The sequence below is a fragment of the Neoarius graeffei genome, chromosome 8 (genome assembly GCF_027579695.1).
Source record: "Neoarius graeffei isolate fNeoGra1 chromosome 8, fNeoGra1.pri, whole genome shotgun sequence".
Taxonomy (NCBI): domain Eukaryota; kingdom Metazoa; phylum Chordata; class Actinopteri; order Siluriformes; family Ariidae; genus Neoarius; species Neoarius graeffei.
This window is the reverse complement of record NC_083576.1, coordinates 14,188,984-14,216,006: the sequence shown is the minus strand read 5'-3', so window position 1 is coordinate 14,216,006 and position 27,023 is coordinate 14,188,984. Positions and strand designations below refer to the sequence as shown.

At 42.4% G+C, this 27,023-nt stretch overlaps 1 protein-coding gene across 2 annotated transcripts in view; it reads right to left on the bottom strand.

Moving 5' to 3' along the window:
- The window catches only part of stx3b (syntaxin 3b), an 89,638-nt gene that overhangs the window by 37,205 nt on the left and 25,410 nt on the right, over positions 1-27,023 (bottom strand). For both annotated transcript variants that reach the window (XM_060927332.1, XM_060927331.1), the window contains exons 2-3: positions 11,841-11,915; positions 11,650-11,749 (exon numbers count right to left, since the gene is read on the bottom strand). In XM_060927332.1, coding sequence (XP_060783315.1) covers positions 11,650-11,749; positions 11,841-11,915 — 175 coding nt within the window. The remainder of the gene's footprint in view (positions 1-11,649; positions 11,750-11,840; positions 11,916-27,023) is intronic.

Here is a 27,023-nt window from a genome sequence, read left to right as displayed (position 1 = left end):
TGTGGAAAATACACTTAATCCTGGGAACTGCGTGCACAGGAGTTTATTTTGTGTTTACTCCCCCCCCAGCTGGCTACTTATTTGTCATGGCTGGCTAGTATGAGCCTTAGTGGAAAGCCCTGGGAATGCAGAAATGTCAAGTTCGATTTTAGATTTACGAACCCGAAAAAAAATGTCGAAAAACCGGCATTAAAAAAATTTCACTCGCACAAACGGCACTCACCCGGCCGGTGGACCGGAAACAGAACATTTTTTAATAATGGCCCAAGATATTAAACTCTGCTTTCTTTCAGTCGTGAGTTAGTCGAGGATATGTGCGTGCCCTGTCGAGAGTCAGCTCTGAAATGGGTCGGTTCGGTACCGCGTGGATCGGCGTAGTGTGCGGCTAGCTTAAAAGGATAGTTCGGGATTTTTGACATGAATCTGTATGGCATCCCCATCAATAGTGTCGTGCAAACACACTGACTTACCCCTGACAGCATCCTGCGAGTCCAGTTCTTGTCCAGTTTTGGTCCAGACGAAAGTAGTCCTGCAAGTTTGTTGGGGTCACGAAAGTAAAACGTTTTTCGTCTCAAAACAGTATGTGTTCAAAAGAGTGATATATTTGCATCACAAAACCGTTGCCAAATAAAGTCAGACCTCGAAATCACTTGGCACTATTTTCTCTCCCTTATTATCACTGCGCGCTGCCGCCAGGTGACAGCCACGGCTGTTTCATTCATTGTTTACTAGTGATGGGAATTTCGGCTCTTTTTCGGGAGCCGGCTCTTTTGGCTCTTCTTACTATAAGGAGCCGGCTCTTTCGGCTCCCAAACGGCTCCTGAGATTTTATTTTTGATTTAAAGGAATACGCCACCCCCAGGTGAAATTGAGTCAGTCCCTGCAGTCCCTAGAGTTGGATGAGTGAGCCAAAGCGTTTTGTAGCCGACCCAGCCATTGTCCTGCTCTATAAACGCCCAGGTTAGCTTAGTTTAGCGTAGTCGCTGTAATCCGGCGTGTCCAGCTAGCATTGTCGTTGCAAAAGTGAATTAAATAACTCAAGATTTTTTATAATTATTTCTCATGACCTGTACATTCACATCGAGTACACAACAATGCAAATTAACACGAAGGGATTTACTAGACCAATTTATATCTGGAACTATTTTCAGCCACAGCACAGGCAAAGCACCGCTGCAGGCGCAAAGACACCGCGCAGCGCCTGAAAACGGGTGCGCAGCGCCTGAAAACCCGTTTTCAGGCGCTGCGCGGTGTCTTTGCGCCTTCCTTTTCCTACCTATTCCTTTAATTGCTGCAATTAACTAGTTAATTCTGATTCTATTTCTCCTCTCAGTTATAATCTGTCCTGCTTTTGAAAAAATCCTCTCTGGGGGGACAGATGCTGCCACTATACACATCCTCCGTGCCATCACGTGTGTAAGCCGTGGATAGAGTGCAGCCTTGGTCTCCCACCAGCTTAGTGGGTCTGCGTTTCGCTGTCACCTGGCGGCAGCGCGCAGTGATAAGAAGGGAGAGAAAATAGTGCCAAGCGATTTCGAGGTCTGACTTTTTATTTGGCAACGGTTTTGTGATGCAAATATATCACTCTTTTGAACACATACTGTTTTGAGACGAAAAACGTTTTACTTTCGTGACCCCAACAAACTTGCCGGACTACTTTCGTCTGGACCAAAACTGGACAAGAACTGGACTCGCAGGATGCTGTCAGGGGTAAGTCAGTGTGTTTGCACGACACTATTGATGGGGATGCCATACAGATTCATGTCAAAAATCCCGAACTATCCCTTTAAAAGCAAAATCGCTCACAATGGTGACGTTATACTGAATATCGGCACATGTACTGAATAACCGCACTCTTGCTCATGTGATACTGTTTGATCAACTAGACTTGCGTGTGATTAAATCATGATGAACTATTTTGATCCACAAAAAAATCCACACACAGTGTACACTCTAAGGTTTTGCACAATAAATTAAAGGAGCAGTGAAGTGAAACTAGGAATGTGAGCTGCTCGGCAAGCAGAGCTATCAGATTTCTAATCAAACAAGACTGTTCAGGAACTGATAATACTGATTGTGAGAAACTGAAAAACTATACTGATATCTGAAAAGAGGCAGCTATTCTGAGAAAAGATGAACACTAAGACCAAAATCAACTGTGAATGATGGCCTGCAGTTCTCACACTGATATGAACTGTTCTATTATTATCATCCCTTGCTACTATTATTATTTCAAGCGACGCTTCTTCCTCCAGTATTGTATTATTCATAGTTTGACAGTATACGGTCATTCATAGTCCTGGGTATGACTTTAAACTGCAACCAGTGGTGAGTCTGAGGTCCAGGAGGACTTGAGTATTAGGGAAAGTGGAGTTATCCTTTAATCACCATTGCTCCCAGGTCCGCTCTGACCCAGAGTGGTAGCACCTGCCTGGGTTCCAGCTATGGGTTAAATAGTATACATCACCAATAAGGCGCTGGCAGCAGGGCGCTTTTCGGTGCAATGTGGCAGATGAACCCAACAGAGTCAATGGTACACCACCACTGGCATGCGGAAGAGCCACTCAAATGGCCAACGGATGGCGTCACTCACTCGGCAAGTCAGTTGTCACTGCGGGGCAACTTCCATACCCGTCAGGTCTGTGGCATTTTTGTGCACCACTTGGCATCACGTCTGGAGGTCCAGAGAGACAACATGATGGGGACACGACATCGTTTGTCTTATCTTTCTGCGCAAGGCGCTTCATTAGGAAAGGAGAATAAGTCTGGTGTGGGCCTCGCGGCCCATCTCCGTTTCTGCACATCCTAATGAAGCAGTCATCGTCGCTCGCGATGGACAGCCGCCGCCGCCAATTCACAGTTTGACTGACTGCTTTGAACTATTATCAGTTTCTAATCTACCATCAAATAAACATGATGTTTATACCATGACTTTTCTACTGACATCGCGTTGAACAGTGTGTTCTCAAACGACTGGACGGTGTGTTGACTGTAAATATCAGCACGGTTGACCAACCGCAGTGGTAACAGTCTGACGAATCGGCTGTGACCTTGCGTGCTCCTTCAGCAACTAGCAGAGCTTTGGATAGCTAAAGTAAACAAGATGTTAGAGTTTTATACCTGACTGAGATGTGTTTCCTTGTCCAAAACCTATATTTACATTTATAATGTTACAAAATAAATAGATTGTCATGGTAATTTCAATCGAGTCAAGTGCATGACATTGTCCTTAAATGCAAATGAGTTTGGTAAAGAATGCACTTTAACAAGAAGACAGAGTCATCTATATCCCCCGCCCTATATACCAACTATATACCAAGTTTCAAGATATTATTTGTCACATTTTTCAAGTTCAGCTGCAGGAAACCAACCCTACCTCTTTACACTGACCCCAGCAGATCATGGCTTAAGCCCACCGGACCTTTGGTCCAGGTGAGCTAAAAATTAAAATTTCTTACATTTCTTAGTATCAAAAGGTACATATACATTACTCAATCAACACATATACCAACTTTCAAGACCATACCACTCAGTTTTCAAGTTCTGCTCTGAAAACAAAACCTACCCCTAAGACCAATCTGATGCCCCTTTTCCACCAAAGCAGTTCCAGGGCTGGTTCGGGCCCAGTGCTTAGTTTGGAACCGGGTTTTCTGTTTCCACTGACAAAGAACTGGCTCTGGGGTCAGAAAAACCGGTTCCAGGCTAGCACCAACTCTCTGCTGGGCCAGAGGAAAGAACCGCTTACGTCAGCGGGGGGGCGGAGTTGTTAAGACCAACAACAATAACAAGACCGCGAAAGATCGCCATTTTTAAGCGACAAGAAGCAGCAGCTGTACAAACGCAAAGTCATCCATTATTATTATTATTGTTGTTGTTGTTGCTGCTGCTTCTTCCATGTTGTTTTTGCTTCGATATTCGCGCCAAGGTTTATGCAAACGTAGTGACGTAACTGACGTATACAGCAACGTAATGACGTGTCTTCCCGAGCTATGGAAAAGTAAACTGGTTCTCAGCTGGCTCGCGAGTTGAACGAGTTGTGAACCAGCACTGGCCCTGAACCAGCCCTGGAACTGATCTGGTGGAAAAGAGGCATGATAGACCAAGTCTGAAATTGTTTCCATGGAAACATGAAAAATTAAAACTTCTCAAATTTCTTCGTATGAAAAGGCACATCTACATCACCTTGTTAACATGTATGCCAAGTTTCAAATCCGTATCATGAATAGTTTTGGATATACGCTCCAGAAACGAACATTGCTCTTAGAAAGTAAATCAAAATCTATTTATGTAAAAATTTGAAAAATATTTTTTTCAAAAATCCAAAATAGCTAAATGCAGCAGTTCACATGTTGATTGATATGTATACAAAATTTCATGAAGATATCTTCGGTAGTTTTAAAGATATGGCCCGGAAACAAAAACGTGACCGGACGGAACCTGTTTCTTTATCCCACGCCAAACTTCATTTGGGCAGGGGATAATAAAAGACAATTGGTGATTAATTCAGTCAGTCAATGAGTTTGCACACACTTGGTAATCTGTTAACGATAAGGAAACTAGCACAAGTCACATTAATCAGTTGATCATTGCATATATTTTTTAACCAGTTTAATTAAAATTACAGTGGTAATATTTCAACTAGCCCTGTGATGACCTGGCGACTTGTCCAGGGTGTACCCCGCCTTTCGCCCGTAGTCAGCTGGGATAGGCTCCAGCTTGCCTGCGACCCTGTAGAACAGGATAAAGCGGCTAGAGATAATGAGATGAGATGAGATGAATATTCCAACTAAATTAAGTGAGGATTTAACTATTCTGGTGGCCGAGTCATGATACATTCATTCATTCATTTTTTAAAATGTACACAATGTGTCCGCCTATTAGTGCATTCCACTTATCCTGGGAAGGCAGGATTCCCAAGTCCCCAAACAGAAATGCCAACTTGAACGTCCCTGAACTCAGATTTCTGACTCGGCGAGTTGAGAGACTCCTCACCAACCCCGACTTCAAAATCCAAGATGGCTGCTCAGTGTATCAACAGTGTGAAAGCTGTAGGAATACACTGTTTATTAGCACTTCTGTCTTATCTGTATCTCATTACTTCGCCAGGGACGGAGTCCACCAGGGGGCGAGGTATTGTTTTCGGTCGGGTTTCTTTGTTAACGATATTACAGGAAAACGGCTGAATCAATCTTCATATACCTTTCAGGATAGATGGGCATTGGTCTCAAATAGAACCTCCAACATTTTGAGAGTCATCCGGTCAAGGTCACCAAAAAAGGTCAAAATCATTTTTGTTGTGGCTACTGCCTCATATAGAGGCACTAGCCACTATGTCATCGTGCTGTAAGAATGTAAGCGTGTAACAGTCGCGCAGTGCGTATTAAAATGGCCGGTGAGTGTATACAATTCGGTTCGCCATTCGAAATAAATGGACTAGACTAAAGAAATCGCTTGCAGACATGTTTATGCTTATTAAGGAGGGAAAGTGTGTTCCACTGAGCTCTAGCACCGGGCCATTTCCGGGAAATAAGAGTTTGGGTCATGGCGACAGCATGTGTATGTCAGCCTCGGTTCAGAGGTTTCAGTATCGAAAACTGTAAGAGGTAAGAGTAGAATAATATAAAGTACAGACACTTGGTATATTTTACTTCTGTGATTTTTAAATTGTTCATTTTTGGATTTCGCTTCATTTTTGTGGCTATTGCCTCATAGAGTAAATATATATGCTATATTTACTGTATGGACATGGGATCAGAAGTCGTCACATGTACCCATAAGGTACCTATTTTTTTCGTGATATTTTCCTTCATATTCATCATAAGTGCTACCGGGCGAGGTTTGTTTTGCCTGGCAACACTTGTTAAATCAGTAGTACCAACAGTACTGTCCAACTTCTATCACCATGTTACTACAGTGTTCGTATGCGCAAAACATCAACTGGTATTGTATAACAATGGCTAACCTGACTACAGCATGCTACTTGCTTGTATTGGTTTTCTGACTTGTACTGGAACGCGGTTAACTCGGGTGTGACATCATTCCCAGTCCCAAATTCCGAGGTAAATTGAACACAGCATATGGGTCTGGGAAGTTGCTATAGCCAAATTCTAGCAAAGAGCCAAAATGATGAAAAATCATGGCAATATATTTGACAAAAATTAGTGTTTTCTGTTTATGGTGTACTTTGACACCTCTACTGTTAAAGGGGACATATTATTAAAAAACAAAAAAAACATTAACTTTTTCAGTGCTTGTGCACATACAGTGGGGCAAAAAAGTAGTCAGTCAGTCACCAATTGTGCAAGTTCTCCCACTTAAAAAGATGAGAGGCCTGTAATTTTCATCATAGGTACACTTCAACTATGAGAGACAAAATGAGAAGAAAAATCCAGAAAATCATGTCTGATTTTTAAAGAATTTATTTGCAAATTATGGTGGAAAATAAGTATTTGGTCAATAACAAAAGTTCATCTCAATACTTTGTTATATACCCTTTGTTGGCGATGACAGAGGTCAAACGTTTTCTGTAAGTCTTCACAAGGTTTTCACACACTGTTGCTGGTATTTTGGCCCATTCCTCTATGCAGATCTCCTCTAGAGCAGTGATGTTTTGGGGCTGTCGCTGGGCAACACGGACTTTCAACTCCCTCCAAAGATTTTCTATGGGGTTGAGATCTGGAGACTGGCTAGGCCACTCCAGGACCTTGAAATGCTTCTTACGAAGCCACTCCTTCGTTGCCCGGGCGGTGTGTTTGGGATCACTGTCATGCTGAAAGACCCAGCCACGTTTCATCTTCAATGCCCTTGCTGATGGAAGGAGGTTTTCACTCAAAATCTCACGATACATGGCCCCATTCATTCTTTCCTTTACATGGATCAGTCGTCCTGGTCCCTTTGCAGAAAAACACCCCCAAAGCATGATGTTTCCACCCCCATGCGTCACAGTAGGTATGGTGTTCTTTGGTTGCAACTCGGCATTCTTTCTCCTCCAAACACGACAAGTTGAGTTTTTACCAAAAAGTTCTATTTTGGTTTCATCTGACCATATGACATTCTCCCAATCCTCTTCTGGATCATCCAAATGCTCTCTAGCAAACTTCAGACGGGCCTGGACATATAACTGGCTTAAGCAGGGGGACACGTCTGGCACTGCAGGATTTGAGTCCCTGGCGGCGTAGTGTGTTACTGATGGCCTTTGTTACTTTGGTCCCAGCTCTCTGCAGGTCATTCACTAGGTCCCCCCGTGTGGTTCTGGGATTTTTGCTCACCGTTCTTGTGATCATTTTGACCCCACGGGGTGAGATCTTGCGTGGAGCCCCAGATCGAGGGAGATTATCAGTGGTCTTGTATGTCTTCCATTTTCTAATAACTGCTCCCACAGTTGATTTCTTCACACCAAGCCGCTTACCTATTGCAGATTCAGTCTTCCCAGCCTGGTGCAGGTCTACAATTTTGTTTCTGGTGTCCTTTGACAGCTCTTTGGTCTTGGCCATAGTGGAGTTTGGAGTGTGACTGTTTGAGGTTGTGGACAGGTGTCTTTTATACTGATAACGAGTTCAAACAGGTGCCATTAATACAGGTAACAAGTGGAGGACAGAGGAGCCTCTTAAAGAAGTTGTTACAGGTCTGTGAGAGCCAGAAATCTTGCTTGTTTGTAGGTGACCAAATACTTATTTTACCGAGGAATTTACCAATTAATTCATTAAAAATCCTACAATGTGATTTCCTGGATTCTTTCCCCCCATTCTGTCTCTCATAGTTGAAGTGTACCTATGATGAAAATTACAGGCCTCTCTCATCTTTTTAAGTGGGAGAACTTGCACAATTGGTGGCTGACTAAATACTTTTTTGCCCCACTGTATATTTGGGTATCTGAAACCTACCAACCCACAACCTCTGAAATGAGACACCCAGTCAGTTTCTTTTGTGCTGCCTATTTCAGAAAATTGTGTTTCAACACGCTGTTCGGATTTGGCTCCGCTTTCTATGTCACAAGTGGAGCTCATTAGAATGATCCCGCCCCCTCACCTGAGCATCTCCACTCATGGCTTTAGAACTGCCTTTGCAAATGAATTCATGAGGAAAGTGCTACCTGATTGGCTGATGGAAGAGAGGGTGGAGTGAGCAGCGGCTCATTATCATTTAAAGGAACAGGCCGTTCCTCAAACCGGCCATTTTGAACAGGGCTATTTAGACAGTGAAAGCTGTGGGACTTTATCCTTGTGGTATTTTGAGCAAAACATGTCACAGACATTTCATTAAAGGGCACATCTTGGGTAAATTCAGGAGCAAGATCAATGTAATTCTCCTATTTTATATTAAACTCTGGTCAAATATGTGTCACATTTTGCATTTTGTGCAATTTTTTTTACCTTGCGCAATACCAGAAATATCCAGTTGAAATCAAGCCATTTGAGGCGAATAAACTTGCCATTTGGATTTCCCGGCAAACGTTGATTTTCGTGACGTCACGTGCGGGACGCCTCCTTCTGAATCCTACGTCAGCGCTGGTTTGTTTATGAGAAAACGACCTGGTGGTTTTCTGCAAATTTCTTCAACGTTATCACGTAATTATTAAAATGGTTAACAGATGTACCGTAGGAGGGTGTAGCAACACCAATCATGATGGGATTAGTACTCATCGTTTTCCAGAAGACCGGACAATGAGAGAGAAATGGGAGTGCTTGGTCTACACAGGCTGTGCACTGAAACCGTGCAAAGCTTACGCAGCCTGCTGGCACTTCCGCAGATAGCGTCACGAATCTGGCTCCAGACTCCCTTTGGATTTTTCCAGACGCGTTTTGTTATTTTATTTTTTTCTGCTGTAGACAGATGGCCTTGTGCAAAATTACCCTTCTGGATGAGTGTGTAAAGGGAAAGACTTTCATATAAAAAAAACCCCCACTAAATTGGTCCAGGATATGCCCTTTAAGACCTCAGGGAGCTGTGTCGACTTGAGAAAAAGAGGTATAATATGTCTTCTTTAAGACGCTATACATATTAAAATTTGCAGAACTTTTAAAAATTAATCAATTTCCTTAATTACTGTATTTTATTTACTTTAGTCTTGCGGAGGCTATCTTCCTGCAAAGATCTCGCTGTGTAAGGAGCCAGATTAACTAGCATGCTGGTAAGAGTCATTCTTCTTAAAGATGAATAAATCCTTACTAGTTAAGTGTGATTTTCCTCACACGGGGGAAAAAATACAGGGCATAAACACGTTCTGTAAATTCAAAGAATAATTAAACCAACTTTTTTTATTTAAAAAAAAAAGTCAGAAATTTAGCATTTTCAGATGAAAAAAAAAAAAAGTCAGAAAAGAGTTAAATAAATATACTTCGGAATGAAATCTTTATATGCAATTTTCTTCCTTTTTAATTTTTGGGTTTAACCAGATTTTTAAAATGCTAGTGGTGGATAAAAATGCAAAAAAGATACACAGGTTTCAGTTCAGGGAAACCTGTAGGTTTTCAAAATCATACTTGTATATCAAACTTTCACCATGTGAAGGGATTTCCTGTATTGCTACACATACAGAACTGAATATACCGGTACAGTGGTGCTTGAAAGTTTGTGAACCCTTTAGAATTGTCTATATTTCTGCATAAATATGACCTAAAACATCATCAGATTTTCACACAAGTCCTAAAAGTAGATAAACAGAACCCAGTTAAACAAATGAGACAAAAATATGATACTTGGTCATTTATTTATTGAGGAAAATGATCAAATATTACATATCTGTGAGTGGCAAAAGTATGTGAAGCTTTGCTTTCAGTATCTGGTGTGACCCCCTTGTGCAGCAATAACTGCAACTAAACGTTTCCAGTAACTGTTGATCAGTCCTGCACACCGGCTTGGAGGAATTTTAGCCCGTTCCTCCGTACAGAACAGCTTCAACTCTGGGATGTTGGTGGGTTTCCTCACATGAACTGCTCACTTCAGTTCCTTCCACAACATTTCGGTTGGATTAAGGTCAGGACTTTGACTTGGCCATTCCAAAACATTAACTTTATTCTTCTTTAACCATTCTTTGGTAGAACGACTTGTGTGCTTAGGGTCGTTGTCTTGCTGCATGACCCACCTTCTCTTGAGATTCAGTTCATGGACAGATGTCCTGACATTTTCCTTTAGAATTCACTGGTATAATTCAGAATTCATTGTTCCATCAATGATGGCAAGCCGTCCTGGCCCAGATGCAGCAAAACAGGCCCAAACCATGATACTACCACCACCATGTTTCACAGATGGGATAAGGTTCTTATGCTGGAATGCAGTGTTTTCCTTTCTCCAAACATAACGCTTCTCATTTAAACCAAAAAGTTCTATTTTGGTCTCATCCATTCACAAAACATTTTTCCAATAGCCTTCAGGCTTGTCCACGTGATCTTTAGCAAACTGCAGACGAGCAGCAATGTTCTTTTTGGACAGCAGTGGCTTTCTCCTTGCAACCCTGCCATGCACACCATGGTTGTTCAGTGTTCTCCTGATGATGGACTCATGAACATTAACATTAGCCAATGTGAGAGAGGCCTTCAGTTGCTTAGAAGTTACCCTGGGGTCCTTTGTGACCTCGCCGACTATTACATCCCTTGCTCTTGGAGTGATCTTTGTTGGTCGACCACTGCTGGGGAGGGTAACAATGGTCTTGAATTTCCTCCATTTGTACACAATCTGTCTGACTGCGAATTGGTGGAGTTCAAACTCTTTAGAGATGGTTTTGTAACCTTTTCCAGCCTGATGAGCATCAACAACGCTTTTTCTGAGGTCCTCAGAAATCTCTTTTGTTCGTGCCATGATACACTTCCACAAACGTGTTGTGAAGATCAGACTTTGATAGATGCCTGTTCTTTAAATAAAACAGGGTGCCCACTCACACCTGATTGTCATCCCATTGATTGAAAACACCTGACTCTAATTTCACCTTCAAATTAACTGCTAATCCTAGAGGTTCACATACTTTTGCCACTCACAGATATGTAATATTGGATCATTTTCCTCAATAAATAAATGAACAAGGATAATATTTTTGTCTCATTTGTTTAACTGGGTTCTCTTTATCTACTTTTAGGACTTGTGTGAAAATCTGATGATGTTTTAGGTCATATTTATGCAGAAATATAGAAAATTCTAAAGGGTTCACAAACTTTCAAGCACCACTGTATTTCTACACTTATGTATTCCTTGTCAATTAGTGAGAAGCACACTTCAGAAGTTAGGGTCCACAGGGAGTCAGCTCTCAAACTGCTTTACTGGTGATATGTTATTTGGATTATTGTGTAATTTCCATTTCAACATCATGCTGGTGTAGAAAAATAAGACACCAGATGAACAGCGTGCCTTCACTGTATCTCCAACTTCCTGAAGATACTGTACTTTGATGTTTACATGATCTCTTAAATAATCTGCTAACTGCTGAAACCCGATGCTGGAACTTTTTGTGAGACACGAAGCTGCAAAACAAAGTGGGCTGAATTTCCGCACTTGTACATGCATTTAAAGTGGTGGACAAAAGAGCAAAATATCAGGAACGAGATTAAAAAAAAAAGGGAACTAAATCAGAAAAGCTATTTGAATATTTGTAACGGAAATGTCACTGAATTACTCTGAAACTGCATTCTGATTCATAGTTCCGTGTGTGTGTCTTACTCTGATCAGATGTCGGCGCAGACAGAATAACGGAATAAAGTTTCTTCACTTCAGCTACGTTTTCATCAATCTTATCGATGCTGTTTCGGATTTCTTCAATCTGAAAAAAAATAAATAAATTACACATCCAGAACAAATGTAGTAAAAACAGACTCTGACCGAAGACGTACTTAAAATGGTCATGACTTTACCTGGGAAAAAAAGTCATCCATGAATGCTGCATTATCCACAGCGATCTCAACATCCTCGTCGTCATGGTCACAAGTCTATAAAAAAGGAAATAGAGGTACACAGGTTTGGTCCATGAGAGATGGTTCATGCTGTCCCCCTGGGATTTTCACTTGCAACAGACTCTCGAGTTTACACAGAGGAGAATGGACAGAGTGGTTCAAAGGTTACTATGGTAACACAAACTCACTCTTTACGACCGTAGTGTGCAGAAAAGCATCTCAGAACACACAACATGCTGGAACCTAGAAGATGATGGGCCACGATAGCTGGCCATGACAACAAATTCCAATCCCTTTAGCCAAAAACAGGAATCTGAGGCTAGACTAGAGAGGACTCGCAGGGATCGAAACGAGAATTTGGGAGCACTGGTCCATTTGGACCAGTGCCTCTCATGCCCTTTTTCCACCAAAGCAGTTCCAGGGCTGGTTCGGGGCCAGTGCTTAGTTTGGAACCGGGTTTTCTGTTTCCACTGACAAAGAACTGGCTCTGGGGCCAGAAAAACCGGTTCCAGGCTAGCACCAACTCTTTGCTGGGCCAGAGGAAAGAACCGCTTACGTCAGCAGGGGGGCGGAGTTGTTAAGACCAACAACAATAACAAGACCGCGAAAGATCGCCATTTTTAAGCGACGAGAAGCAGCAGCTGTACAAACGCGAAGTCATCCATTATAACTGTTGTTGTTGTTGCTGCTTCTTCCGCATTGTTTTTGCTTCGATATTCGCGCAAAGGTTGATGCAAACGTGGCGACGTAACTGACGTATACAGCGACGTAATGACGTGGCTTCCCTTAACCGCGAGCTATGGAAAAGCAAACTGGTTCTCAGCTGGCTCGCAAGTTGAACGAGTTGTGAACCAGCACCGGCCCCGAACCAGCCCTGGAACTGATTTGGTGGAAAAGGGGCATCAGAGGTACTGGTCCGAATGGAGTAGCACTGGTCCGTATTTATAATTAGAAATTTCAAGCCGATTTTATATATTTATTCATATAATACAACCATATTATACATGAGTGATCAATTTCAACTGTCTATAAACTTCTTCCTCAGTCATCTCATTATCATCACAATCTTCGAAACTAAGCATGCACCGATACTGGCATCGGCCCCGATACTCCACTAATATACTCATACTTGTCAAACAGTTGCCGATACCATGAACCGATACCAGTGCCGATCCCATGCGCCGATACCAATGTTCCAATGCTTTTTGTTCCATTCGAGAGAGAAAAAAAAAAACTGAAGCATTGTTGAGCTCAGGCTTGAGCATAATATGATAGGCTATACCATGCGCCGATAGTGTTCCGTGAAGCGCCTTTTGCCAGCGTCTGTTCGAGGAAAAAAAGCCTCTCCCAGGAAAAAAAATTGTAAATTTCAAGCATTGAGCGTAGGCTAATTTCGTCAGAAGACAAAAAAAATTGTTCGACAACAACCCATTTTTCCATGACGAAGATGTGTTTGCGTAGTCATGAAACAGTGCCGTCACAACATCTTTCCCCAACACTGTCATTTTAAACATCTCTCCACACTCCACTCCCTTTCACTGCCATACGCAGATAGGCCTACGCTAAGATCCCCAACGTTGTCCTTTTTTAATGTTGGCTATTCGCCTAGGTAAGGGTTTTGTAGGACAGGCTACTCACTAACAAGCAAATGAAAATCGGATTTTTGTATAGGTGAATCCAACCGGCAGAGTTTTTAAGTACGAGTCCAACCGGGAGAGTTTAAGAGTGAAGAGTGAGAGAGAGAGCTTTAAGAAATGGCTGATTGAGTTTTCCAACTTGTTTCAGTTGAGGGCAACGCTAAGACCAAGGAAATTGACGTCCCATCTACAGGTATGGAGCTCCACGAGCACGGGACGCGATGTTGCGAATGGACAGCAACAGCGTCTGCCTAACAAGTTCTGCGACTGAACAAGAGCGTGCTCGAGGCATTCAACTCTCCTGCAGCACACAGCAGGATGTGCGCACATGCACATGAGAGGAGGGGGGGGGCATATTTTAGTCTGAATTACTGGCGATGGAAATTAAATAATACATCGTCGCCGGCCGCCACTGTTATCTTGTGCGCTCTCTGTGATGTTGCGATGGTCACTGCTCCTCCCTTTCACGCCCTTGTCTTGTTGCTAAATGTAATTGGAGTAGTTTAAGCGCACCACCAGAACAACCCTTAAGTCAACCAAGACCGCAATGTTGCGGAAGGCCGATGATAGAGGGGGTAAGTGACCAGCGGAGTGAAATGATCACGCTGCATGTGGTAACTCACTGCTCTCTCCTCCCTTCATCAACAATCGGTCTTACATGTTGCAAGAGTGCAAGTCTTTCTTGACTTCGAAAGTTGGACATTGTAATCTAATCCAAATAAATAGCAGCCTTTTTCAGAAATTGCAGCAGCTAAATATTTAATTCTTTGTGTAGGCTATTTGCAATGAGTGTAGTTTTCTGGGAGTGAATGTTGCGCGACAATCGAGAGAGGTTGCACACGGAAGCGCAGATAGCCTTGTAGTCCACGTTACACTGCCAGCAGACAGCGCCTCTTCATTTCACGGTAGCGCTTCTTTTGCAACATTGTTATGTAGGCCTAGTAGGCATAGCACATCAGCGTTTAGGTTTTGCAACATTATTGTAACAATGTTGCAAAAGATAAGCGCTACCGTGAAGAGGCGCTGTCTGGCTGTGTGACGTGGACTCAAGGCTACTCTGCGCTTCTGGAGCAGCGGAGATTGTCAATGTGAACCCGTGTGCATGATCACTCCAGTTAGAAAACAACATTCACAGGAAATAGATAAAGTAGGCCTATTAAATATTCAAATGCTGCAATATTTGAAAAATTATATTTTAATAACATCAACAGTATCGGTATCGGTAGTACTTGGTATCGGCAAGTACTGAAATGATAGTACTCATACTCGTATCGGTTTTCACAAATGTGGTATCGGTGCATCTCTATTCGAAACCCTCATCCAGATCATCATCATCAATCGGGTCATACACCACATCATGCTGCGCCTCCTCATCTTCCACCTCCTCATTCTGTCTCTCCTGGGGCTCTACATCTCCTGCCACATACTCCCTCTCATCACCTGCAGGCTGCTCTGGCTCATCATACTTGTTGAGCGATATCTGTTTGTTTTGATAGCTGTCAGAAATGTCAAGCCAAGGACTTTTAAACTTCGCAGGGGTCTAATCTATCTGACCAATAGCGGTTCAAGTTACATTTGTCTTCACGGGCAGCAACGGGAAGAAATGAAACTTCGCGCAGCCATGCTGCATGTAGCGGTGTATACTGCGTAGGGTTGGGCGGTATTACGGTAAGAAGGTATCCCGAGGTATCCAAAAGTACCAACGGTATCGGTCTCATTACCATCATTTTAAAAAAATATATAATATCTAAATAAATATGGAGTACATGAGGTCATAATATAAAATAATAAATTGAAGATCATCCCGAATAACTGTGTGATCGTATTTTCACTAATTCTATCAATTTCCTAAAGAAGTTTTCATCGCGTGCAGGGTTGTTTATGTCGTTACCATGGCAACCCTGCGTGACATTTTGGAGTCTGACAGAAAGCTTCGCAAGAGACCGAGACCGGGGGTGTCATGGCTCAGATGGCTAAGGCACCGTACCATAAATCCGGGGACCCGGGTTCGATTCCGACCCGAGGTTATTTCCCGATCCCGTCTCTCTCTCCCCCGCTCATTTCCTGTCTCTCTATACTGTCCTATCTAAAAAAAAAAAAAAAAAAAAAGAGACTGAGACCGCGGTTGAAAGATGGCAAGTCAAGATAACGAGTTAGTGGCAAAAAAAAAATACAACATCGGCAGTGTGGCAGTATTTTGGTTTCAAACCAAACGAAAAATCTAATATGTCCCCTAAGGCACACCATAGCCTGGGGTACTCCACTTCCACGAGATCTCTCCAATGAGTTGTGTTTTGAGCAGGTTACATGAGTAACAACAAGGTAAAATAATATAACGTATGACATTTGGGATGTGGGTAATAAACGTTTGAAATGTCATCTACTGAAGAAACGGAAGAAAACATCGTAGCGTAAACTGTTAGGTTTCTGGTGGGAATTAGCAATGCGCTTGCTATCTTTGTTGGGTGTGTTAAACCGTATGGATTTAAGTGGAATAATTGTAAGGAGTTATGTGATCAAGACAACGTTTTAAGCAAGGTAAGGCCATTTGATTATTAATTTCCCCGCCATGGCATGACGTGGGCCCATATGATTTTGCCTTGTGCAGCTATCACGCATTTGAATTAGGTTCGCCTCATTTGCGCTGAAGAATGTGGTTTATCGCGCAGTCTAAACGGACTTGGGTGTTGGTTGATTCTTTTTCTTTTTTTATTTCCCATGCTTGAAAGGGTATGATCCTGCTCATCGTGTACTTTTTTTTTGATGGAGTAGGTGAAATAGTGCTGCAAATGGCGTTTCAACGCACACATGTGTAAACGACAGTTGAATGCTATTTTCAAGATGAAGGAAGAGTTGCGTGATGCTTTGAAATATCTCTTAATCCATTCATCAATGCACAAAATTCGCTTTGCTGCTTAATCCATACCACAATGCACACAATTCGCTATGCTGCTTTTAAATAGTACATTTGAGGCATAGGCGCACGTTACACAGTAGACCGAAACAAAATATTTTTTTCTCGGTAATACCGTATACCCCGGGAAAACACAGAGACGGTTTAAAGGTATCAAAATTTGGATACCGCCCAACCCTAATACTGCGCACGCAAACAATATGGCGGCGCCCACGTCTATGCCAACTTGACAAATGTCTCACAAAATCTATTGAAATTATTGTAAAAAACGGTAAAATAGACCAAGTTCTGCTTAAAATGGGCGAGAACCGTTGATAGAAACCATCGAGGCAGTGAGTAGTTTGATATATACAGTTGTGCTCATAAGTTTACATCCCCTGGCAGAATCTATGATTCTTTGACCATTTTTCAGAGAATATGAATGATAACACAAAAACATCTTTTCCACTTATGCTTAGTGGTTGGGTGAAACCATTTATTGTCAAACGACTGTTTTCTCTCTTTTTAAATCATAATGACAACAGAAACTACCCAAATGACCCTGATCAAAAGTTCACATACCCTGGTGATTTTGGCCTGATAACATGCACAGAAGTTGACACAAATGGGTTTGAATGGCTACTAAAGGTAACGTCCTCACCTGTGATCTGTTTGCTTGTAATCAGTGTGTGTGCATAAAAGCTGAGTGAGTTTCTGGGATCCAGACAGACTCCTGCATCTTTCATCCAGCCACTGATGGTTCTGGATTGAGTCATGGGGAAAGCAAAAGAATCATCAACGGATCTACGGGAAAAGGTAGTTGAACTGTATAAAACAGGAAAGGGATACAAAAAAGATATCCACGGAATTGATAATGCCAGTCAGCAGTGTTCAAACTGTGATTAACAAATGGAAAATCAGGGGTTCTGTTAAAACCAAACCACGGTCAAGTAGACCAACAAAAATTTACGCCAAACAGCACAGAGACAACTCTCAAAACTTCTGGAACAAGGTCATTTGGAGTGATGAGACCAAAATTGAACTTTTTGGCCACAACCATAAGCGTTACATTTGGAGAGGTGTCAACAAGGCCTATGATGAAAGGAACACCATTCCTACTGTAAAGCACGGAGGTGGATCGCTGATGTTTTGGGGATGTGTGAGCTACAAAGGCACAGGAAACTTGGTCAAAGTTGAAGGAAAGATGAATGCAGCACGTTATCAACAAATACTGGAGGCAAATTTGCACTCATCAGCCTGGAAGCTGCGCATGGGACGTACTTGGACATTCCAACATGACAATGATCCAAAACACAAAGCCAAGTCGACCTGTCATTGGCTACAGCAGAACAAAGTGAAGGTTCTGGAGTGGCCATCTCAGTCTCCTGACCTCAATATCATTGAGCCACTCTGGGAAGATCTCAAGCGCACAGTTCATGCAAGACAGCCCAGGAATTTACAGGAACTGGAGGCTTTTTGCCAAGAAGAATGGGCAGCTTTACCATCTGAGAAAATAAAGAGCCTCATACACAACTACCACAAAAGACTTCAGGCTGTCATTGATGTTAGAGGGGGCAATACACGGTATTAAGAACTGGGGTATGTAAACTTTTGATCAGGGTCATTTGGATGTTTTTTGTTGTCATTATGATTTAAAAATAGAAAACACAGTTGTTTATCAATAAATGGCTTCACCCAACCACTAACCATGAGTGGGGAAAAAAGTTTGTGTTATCATTCATATTCTCTGAAAAAAGGCCAAGAAAGCAAAAATTCTGCCAGGGTATGTAAACTTATGAGCACAACTGTATAGCGTGGCGAGCCAGTTGCCCACTCGGTCGAGTACATGTCACTAGTCGCCCGTACCCTTTCCAACTCGCCCGTTTCGATCCCTGGACTCGGACAATAATACTTATTTCATCTCATCTCATTATCAGTAGCCGCTTTATCCTGTTCTACAGGGTCGCAGGCAAGCTGGAGCCTATCCCAGCTGACTACGGGCGAAAGGCGGGGTACACCCTGGACAAGTCGCCAGGTCATCACAGGGCTGACACATAGACACAGACAACCATTCACACTCACATTCACACCTACGCTCAATTTAGAGTCACCAGTTAACCTAACCTGCATGTCTTTGGACTGTGGGGGAAACCGGAGCACCCGGAGGAAACCCACGCGGACACGGGGAGAACATGCAAACTCCACACAGAAAGGCCCTCGCCGGCCCCGGGGCTCGAACCCAGGACCTTCTTGCTGTGAGGCGACAGCGCTAACCACTACACCACCGTGCCGCCCCCAATAATACTCATCATTCAAATAATTTTTTACGCCGTTTTGATTGGCTGAGCGAACTGCAGATAACTGCCTACAAATAATGGTCTGCTCATGCGCAGTTACTTCGAGTAACCACGAGATGAGTTATGAGCTGTAAATAAAACCGTGACTGCACCCGATTTCTTTGTTATACTGACTCGACACACGAACTTTATAAATCAGTATTTCAAAAAAATAATTTGAATGATGAAAATAATTGAACTCCGTTTTCAGAGACGATCGCGATTCGTTAGTGCTTCGCAAGCAATTATTCGCCGATGCCTAATTGCTGCTTGCTCACCACTAACAAAACATCTCTTGTTCAACCTCGTCTAATAATTGCTTATTATTAGATAACCGGTGCATTGGTGGCTTTCATTGGAATTGAGGAAAAAACTGGCAAAGTAAACTGATTTTAAAATTTTCATCTTTGGGTGCAAAACAGTTCTTTTTTTCCCCCTCTGTACTTCTTTTCTTCAGTTGAGGAGTTTTCCGTGAGGTGTAGTGATTGTGATAATTGAGATGCAGTTCATTGCTTATTGTTCTCTGTGTAAAAGCTGCTTTCAGGCTGTCCTGCAACTCTTTTCCAGTGGCTTCTCTCTTCGCGTCATCATTTGTCTGAGAACATGTTTTGAAATCTTGTCTCGTCAACCTGTCTGTGGCAGTGTGGCTGAAGTGCCCTTGAGCAAGGCACCTACTGCTCCCTGGGTGCTGTAGCATACCGTAGCTGCCCACTGCTCTGGGTATGTATTGCCGCTTTTCCACTACAAACGCGGCTGAGTCGGGCTGAGCCGTGCCGTGCTGAGTCGGGCTGAGCGGGGCTGTTGGAGTTGCATTTCGACTACAACCGCGCTGAACCGTGCTGGCTGGAAGTGGGTGGACACATTGGGTGGAGTTAGCGAAAGTGGGTGGACGTCAGGTGATGTCGTTAAGCAGCGCAAACAGTGACATCAGTGAGCTTTTAAGCGGTAGTCTCACAACCCGAATAGTAAACAATAAACATGGAGGACATGGAGTCGTTAGTGTTGCTGGTCTTGGTGCTGTGGCTTGTTGTCACCGACAACGCCAACAGATACTGGCAAGAGCGTATAGATGAGGCGAGGCGCATAAGGCTTCAGAAATTCTCGTAATTCGTAATTATTCTTCTTCCGGGTTTGCGGTGTTTACAGATCCCAGCGCGCTCGCGGGGCGTGTGTGGGCATGTGAGGACACTCCTCCTCACCAATCAGTGCACAGGGGAGTGTCTGCTCACGCCCCCAGCCTCACTCGGCTCGCTTTGGCTCGCTTCAGCCCCACTCCAAAACGGTGCGAGTTTTAGGGGCTAAGCAGGGCTGAAGCGAGCTGAGTCGTGCTGGTTTTTGGTAGTCGAAACGCGAGCCGTGTCGGGCTGAAGTGAGCTGAAGCGAGCTGAAGTGAGCTGAAAAAGGGTAGTGGAAAAGGGCCATATGTGTGCTCATTGCTCACGTGTGTGCGCATGGTATTTTACTGCTTCAGATGGGTGAAATGCAGAGAGGAATTTCACTGTGCTTGAGTGTACATGCGACGAATAAAGTTGTTCTAATTTTGACAAGAATTTTAAATTTAGTTTCGGTCACTTACTGAAAACTGTAGTTGGTTTTAGTCACATTTTAGTCTTTTTTTTTTGTTCTGGTCAAGATTTAGTCAGTGGAACTTGGTTTTAATTTTAGTCAATGTTTTAGTCATAATTTTGTCAGACATTTTCATGATCCTGTAATCAAGGATTTTGCTGAAGGATATTCCTCCTGGCTGTAAAAATTCCCTTAAGACATAATCATACCTTGAACTGTGCGTTCAGTCAGAATTGTTTTACTGACTGGGACATTTTAAGAGACTCATGGTGTTCAGTATAGGTTTGCTTTTTCTTTTAATTTAGTAATTTGTTAAAAGGTTCTGACTAGGGATGGCGAAAACTAAAAAAAATCTTGACCGACCACCGATCCTCATTAGCCGGTTAAAGTCGGTTAACCTAGGAGTTTAAACAGGGATGCAAACGTCGCGCCTTTTGGCGGATGCCGCCTTTTTCACGGCTGAATTGTGCAGATTCGATTTTTTTTTTTAGGGGGGGCGTTGGAGTGTCTGAATGATTTCATCAGAGTAAATTCTGTATTAAAATTACTAAGTGGGCAGGTGCCGTTGCGGTCCATGAGGCATGGGAGGTGTGTGGGGCAGTGGGTCAGAGGGCTGTGCACATTTTCGCGGAAGCTGTGCAGGTGTGCGTGGCTTTCTGATTTGCTGTTTTTTTCTCGTGCTTCCTGTGTTTCGTGGACTGTGGCGGCGTTTGCTTGTTTAGTAATTTTAATATAGAATTAAAACTTTAAAAAAAACACTTAAAAATTAAAAAAACACAAACAAATTTCACACTCTGCGTCTCTGCTCGCAGCGCATGGATGGGAGAGGGGCTGCTCGCTCTCACACACACACACACACACACACACGAGGGAGGGGCTGCTCCCTCTCTCACACACACACACACACGAGGGAGGGGCTGCTCCCTCTCAGAGAGACACATTCACACAGTTCAGTGCAGCTCCTGCTATAGCAACTGCTACGCGCACTGCATCACTCTCACAATTTCCCACAGGGGAATTGTCTCTAGTTTAACCGACAACCAAAAAAAATTAACCTGTTGACGTTGATTCGGTCAACCATCGGTCAAACGGTCATCGGTTAACATCCCTAGTTCTGACTGCAAAGTTGAATTCTGGGCAGAATGTTCTTTTGCTGTTGGAGTTTCGAGATGTTTCACTGCTGCACACACACCGTGTATCCTGTGTGTAAACATTTTGCAGAGATAAAAAGAGCGTCCTGCATTTTACGATTCCGGAGATTGCTGAAGCAAGCGAGCAACAATATCACGTGACCACTGTGGGGCATTTGGCCTACTTTTAACCCAAACAAGTCAGCATGGGCAAACATGGTGGACTCGGCTCTCCCTCCAGCTAAAAGCCAGCGGAAAAGAAAAGGAAAGCCTGCCTTGTGAGTGCAACTGCAAGATCGAGCAAGGTTACATGACATGTCATTTATCTAGATGGATTAACTAAATCATTCTAGCTAGCGCTTAGCTATCTTAGCCTTAGAGTGCATGGGCTCGACTCCATGGTAGTGAGTATGGAGTTATTATTTTGATCTTACAGAGAAAGAAACGAGAACACAAAAGCAGTAACAGGGAAAAGATATAGTCATCTTTTGTTTCACGGATCTATTCATGAATGTTGACCACAAATTACATCCCTGTGACTCAAAACTCTCCGACATCGATGCAGCGTCATGTTTTCTTGGTGGCGTCGCCATCTTGGTGTGACGCAGTTCCATAGTTATGCTCATTAGTTAAAGCTTCTTGTGTTCGGCTGTTTCCGTAGGGCCATACTGTTTACCTCAAGAGGGAGGAAAACGATCCCAAAATGGAGAAAAGCGACCCTCAGTGCATCAAAAATGACCACGTCGTCCACACGATATTGTTTTTGCGAGACAGGGAAATGCCATGCACAATAAACAAATAAAAAATTTCAGATGACTTTCCAGTCAGCACCTTCAAATATTAATATAATGTTTGGCTCTGATAGGTATGTATTGCTGTTACTCTCCTAAATCAGTGGTTTTGCTTGTATAAAATATCCCCCTGTCTGATATTGTACTGAAGCATCCACTTTCATCATGATGGCTATTTATCGGGTGAAATCATCAACATCTTGTATCATGACATCAAATGCAATTTGCCAAGGAACTTTTTTGCAGCATTTATATCTAGAACTTGATTTACGTACGTTGTTGATATTGTGCTTGAATACTTCGTTCCCTATTCGTTCTTTTTTATTAAACACATAAACGTTACTCCGTTACAAGTTGCAACCTCACCTCGAACGCAGCATTCAGCATTAGACAACGATTTCATCCAGAAAAGCTTGAAGCTTTCAGAACTACACTTGGTGGAAAATAAGTTATACAGAATACAAAAGGATATCGGAAACTAGCCGTCTGATCCCGTCTGACAGAACCTGCCCTTTCACTCAGTGCGTTTACATGCACATCCAAATCGAGCTGCTGTCGGTAATCGAGCTAAGGGTCCCAGCAGGGGTGCCAGAGAAATCAAATCCTACATGCACACAAGGAAATCGAGCTATTGTGTGAGGTACATTGTGCACCCGAGCCACAGGTGGCGCTACACGCCCCATCGTGTTGGTACACTTCTGGTTGTCGTCATGAAGAAGAGCTATTCAAGAGTATAAACAAAGTTATCAGTTCCGTGTTCACAAGAAGAACGACGACGAGGACAGCAACATCGATATATATTTTAGTGCTGTCAAGCGATTAAAATATTTAATCGCGATTAATGTCGCGACTGTCATAGTTAACTCGCGATTAATCGCACATTTTTGTCACATGAAAAACCACTGTAATTCTCTTATCAGCATAAAAAAGTGAATGGGTTTGCTTACCGTTCGAACTACGGGGGTACTCGGGGGATCCGAGATCCCCTGAAACAGACATGAGATCCCTTGAAAACATGATTTGGGAAATGTTGGGGGGTCTCTAAAATATTGGCAAAATGATGTTTATTGACACAGCAATCGTGTGTAACGGGAAGCATTTGCATATCCGAAGTGAGCGCGCGATGGAGAGCCGCGCTCTGAGACAAGCGCAAGCACCCCCCCAAGGGAAAAAAGGGACCCCCCGAAAATATCGGCATAGTTCAAACACTGGTTGTACCAAAGTTTTTTTTTTTATTGCAGAGCATAACACGTCTTGTCACAGCCACTGCAAAGTCGGGCTGGAGCCGCCGATGGGAAAACGAAACCTAAGCCGAGCACCGTGGCTCTTCGGGGGAGGGCAGAGGACTCTGGCTGTGTGGGGCGTGGCATTACAGTCTAGCTGCTATCGTTTTTCTAAGCAAAGTCTCTGTTCCAAGTTCCTGGCAGTTTCAAAAGCTTATGAAAAACCTACATCATGTCACAGAGCGTTAATCTCGCGATAAAAAAATTATCGCCGTTAAAATTGAGTCAAGTTAATGCGTTAATAACACATTTTTGACAGCACTAATATATATTCAACTCCTTAAGCTGAATGAGCATGAACTCTATCTCCTCATTGCTCCAGAAGTGCACGTTTCTACTACTGTTGTCATGCCGACCGAGGCTGTTGTGTTTCCCGCTTGTGGTCTCGTCACTTCCGGAAGGGGCAGTGCTGAAGTAAGTAGCTCGACTACGTAGCTCAATAGGGTTTACATACACTAAGTAGCTCGGCTACAATCGCATAATCTAGGTCGCGTAGCTCGATTACGAGAAATCCAGTTCGGTTCGATTTCAGCTGACCTAAGGTGTTTCCATGGCATTTAGAACTTCGATTTCAGTCGAGCTACGGCAGAAATTAAATTTTCTCTATGTGCATGTAAACGCACTGACTGTCTTTTCTTATCCTTAACACACCTGACTCAAATATTTACAGGCTCCTAGAGACCTTGATGAGCTGGATTAGGTGTGTTATAAGTGCTGGTTGTGTGGTTCGGTATAATAAAGGATGGAGATGTACTGTTTGTGTGATGACATCATGTTACGCAAGTGGCTGCTTGTTTGCACTTCCAGTAATTACATATAATAGGACAGAACAGCGGGACTAATCAGTAGCCTGGGACAAAGTTCTTGAGTTTTATTATTCTTGGTCCGTAAGAATGCAGATAGCTAGCGTACCAGCTTGCCATACATTATTACATTACATTAGCAATCACTTTTTTAATTCAGTTAAGTGTCTGGAAAACCAACCAAAACATGAAACTGGGCAACACACAGGAGCGCTTTCTTAAAATTTATACAAATTTGTAGTTTACCAGAATGGCATTAAGATTTTCGAGGTTGATTCTAAGGTTACTAATACTCACAAAGTGACCTCAGCTTTCAGCTCAACAAATACACTTTGTCTTGAGGTGCTTACTGTATGATCTGAATTAAAATCATTAAATCGCAGCAGTATTCACACTTTCATTCAAAAGAATTTCACACAAACATACAAGTAAGCAGTTATTGGTTAAAGATGTCTTTCTGTACAAATATGCATTTAATTGTAGGCATACAAATTTTAATGAAGCAAAAATTAATTGCGATTATCAATATCGGGTTGAGTAATTTCGTTTTTCCTCGCTGTAACCGCATCGTTTAGACGGCAGACTAATACATGCAATAAATGTACAACAGCAAGCATACTACATAGCCTAATGGTTAGAGAAGCAGCTTTGGGAACAGAAGGTCACTGGTTTGAGTCCCTGGACCAGTAGGAATGGCTGGAGTACCCTTAAGCAAGACACCTATCCCTCAACTGCTCCACGTATGCTGTACATCACTTTGGATCAGAGCATCTGCTAACTGCCTGTAATATAATAAATACATGTGACTTTATTCTCAGTGGAAGTAACGCAGCTCTAATGCTGCGAAATACAGATCAAATCCATTTAACAAGAAACCGGAGCTCTCGTTTTACAGACTGCTGAAGGCAAACGAAAAGGGAAGAAAAATGGAGGCAGCACAAACTGGACACACTGTGACTTACAGTACCAGTCAAAAGTTTGTACACCCCTACTCGACTCATTCATAGGGTTTTTTCTGTATTAGAACAATACTGAAGACGTCAAAAATACAAAGTAACATATGGAACACGTAAAGAATTATATGGTAAAGAAAAAAAAGTGTTTAAAAAAGCAATAGGTTTCATGTTTTAGATTCTTCAAAGTAGCCAGCATTTACCTTGATGATGCTTTGCCACTATTTAGCATTATTGTAACCAGCTTCATGAGGTAGTCACCTGGAATGCTTTTCAATTAACAGGTGTGTCTCGTCATTATTTTTTTGCCATCTTAATGTATTTGAGACCAAATAGTAAATAATAAAAAAAAAAAATAAAAAAATAAAAAAACCACTATAAATAGCACTATTCAACACCACAACTGTAGTAATCCATAGATCAAGAACTGCTCAACTAAATAAAGAGAAACGACATCTATCATTACTTTAAGACATGAAGTGACTTAAATAATACAAGATAAAGAAAAAAAATTAATTCAAAGGTACGTCCAAACTTTTGACGAATAACCCAGTTGAACACAGGTAACCACTGTTGTACCAGGCTTTCTGGGTGTGACCTTTCTACCCTGTCATCATTCATATCTATAAATCTAGTGTTTACGATTAAATTACTAGCCCTGCGATGACCTGGCGACTTGTCCAGTGTGTACCCCGCCTCTCGCCCATAGTCAGCTGGGATAGGCTCCAGTTTGCCTGCGACCCTGTTGGACAGGATAAGCGGCTACAGATAATGGATGGATGGATGGATGGATGGATGGATGATTAAATTACTAAAGCACAATATTATGCATAGATCTAAACTCTCAATTTTATTCTCAAAGTGCACCAGATTGCTGCATTTAGTCTCACAAAATCCTGTGGGAAACACTGGGGTAGGGATACACCAAACAGTAAACGACTCCGTTTTTGGCCAAAAGGATAAAATGTGAAATAGGGCTACAACAAAAATGTCATTAGTGTCATCATTAGGGCTGTGCGATATGGGGAAAAAATGAATATCCCGATACATTTTCTCCATTTCACGATATACGATATATATCTCGATATATTTAAATCTCCTTTAAAGGACCCCATGAAATCTAACTTTTACTCTTTACTGTTTTCACTACAGTCCCTGCAGATTAAATAACATTCTTGGTTAACTTTACAGGTGGTTTTCAACAACACATTTTACATTTTCATGTTGGTGATTAATCGCAATTGAATTGAAATAAGTATTTTTATTCAACAAAGATGTGGCACAAACTGCAAAAACAATCTTGAAAATTGCAACAAAGGGGCAACACAATACAGAGCTGCTCAGAGCTCAAACCAATAAAGCGCAAGCTCAACACTGAGAAAGACATTTAGCCTAAATAAGAAAAGTGCTCACTCATTAAATTATTTAAAAAAAATAGATCTCCAAGCTATTAACCTGACTACTGAGAACCACTGGAACATTCACAATAGAGAGAGATCTACAAAACAATTTTCCTCTTTGCACACTTTTGAACTGAATGTTTTCTGGCTCTGCCTCTCAGATGTGTATAATTCCGGTATTGCCTTCTCTGTAAAATGTCTGCGACCAGGCAACTCATATTTGGGATCGAGTGTGTTTAGTAATTTTTGGAAGCCTGGTTTTTCCACTATACTAATTGGGATCATGTCTTCGGCAATGAAGTCAGTGATTGCATCCGTTATCTCTCCATCTCGGACTCGTTTTCCCATATGG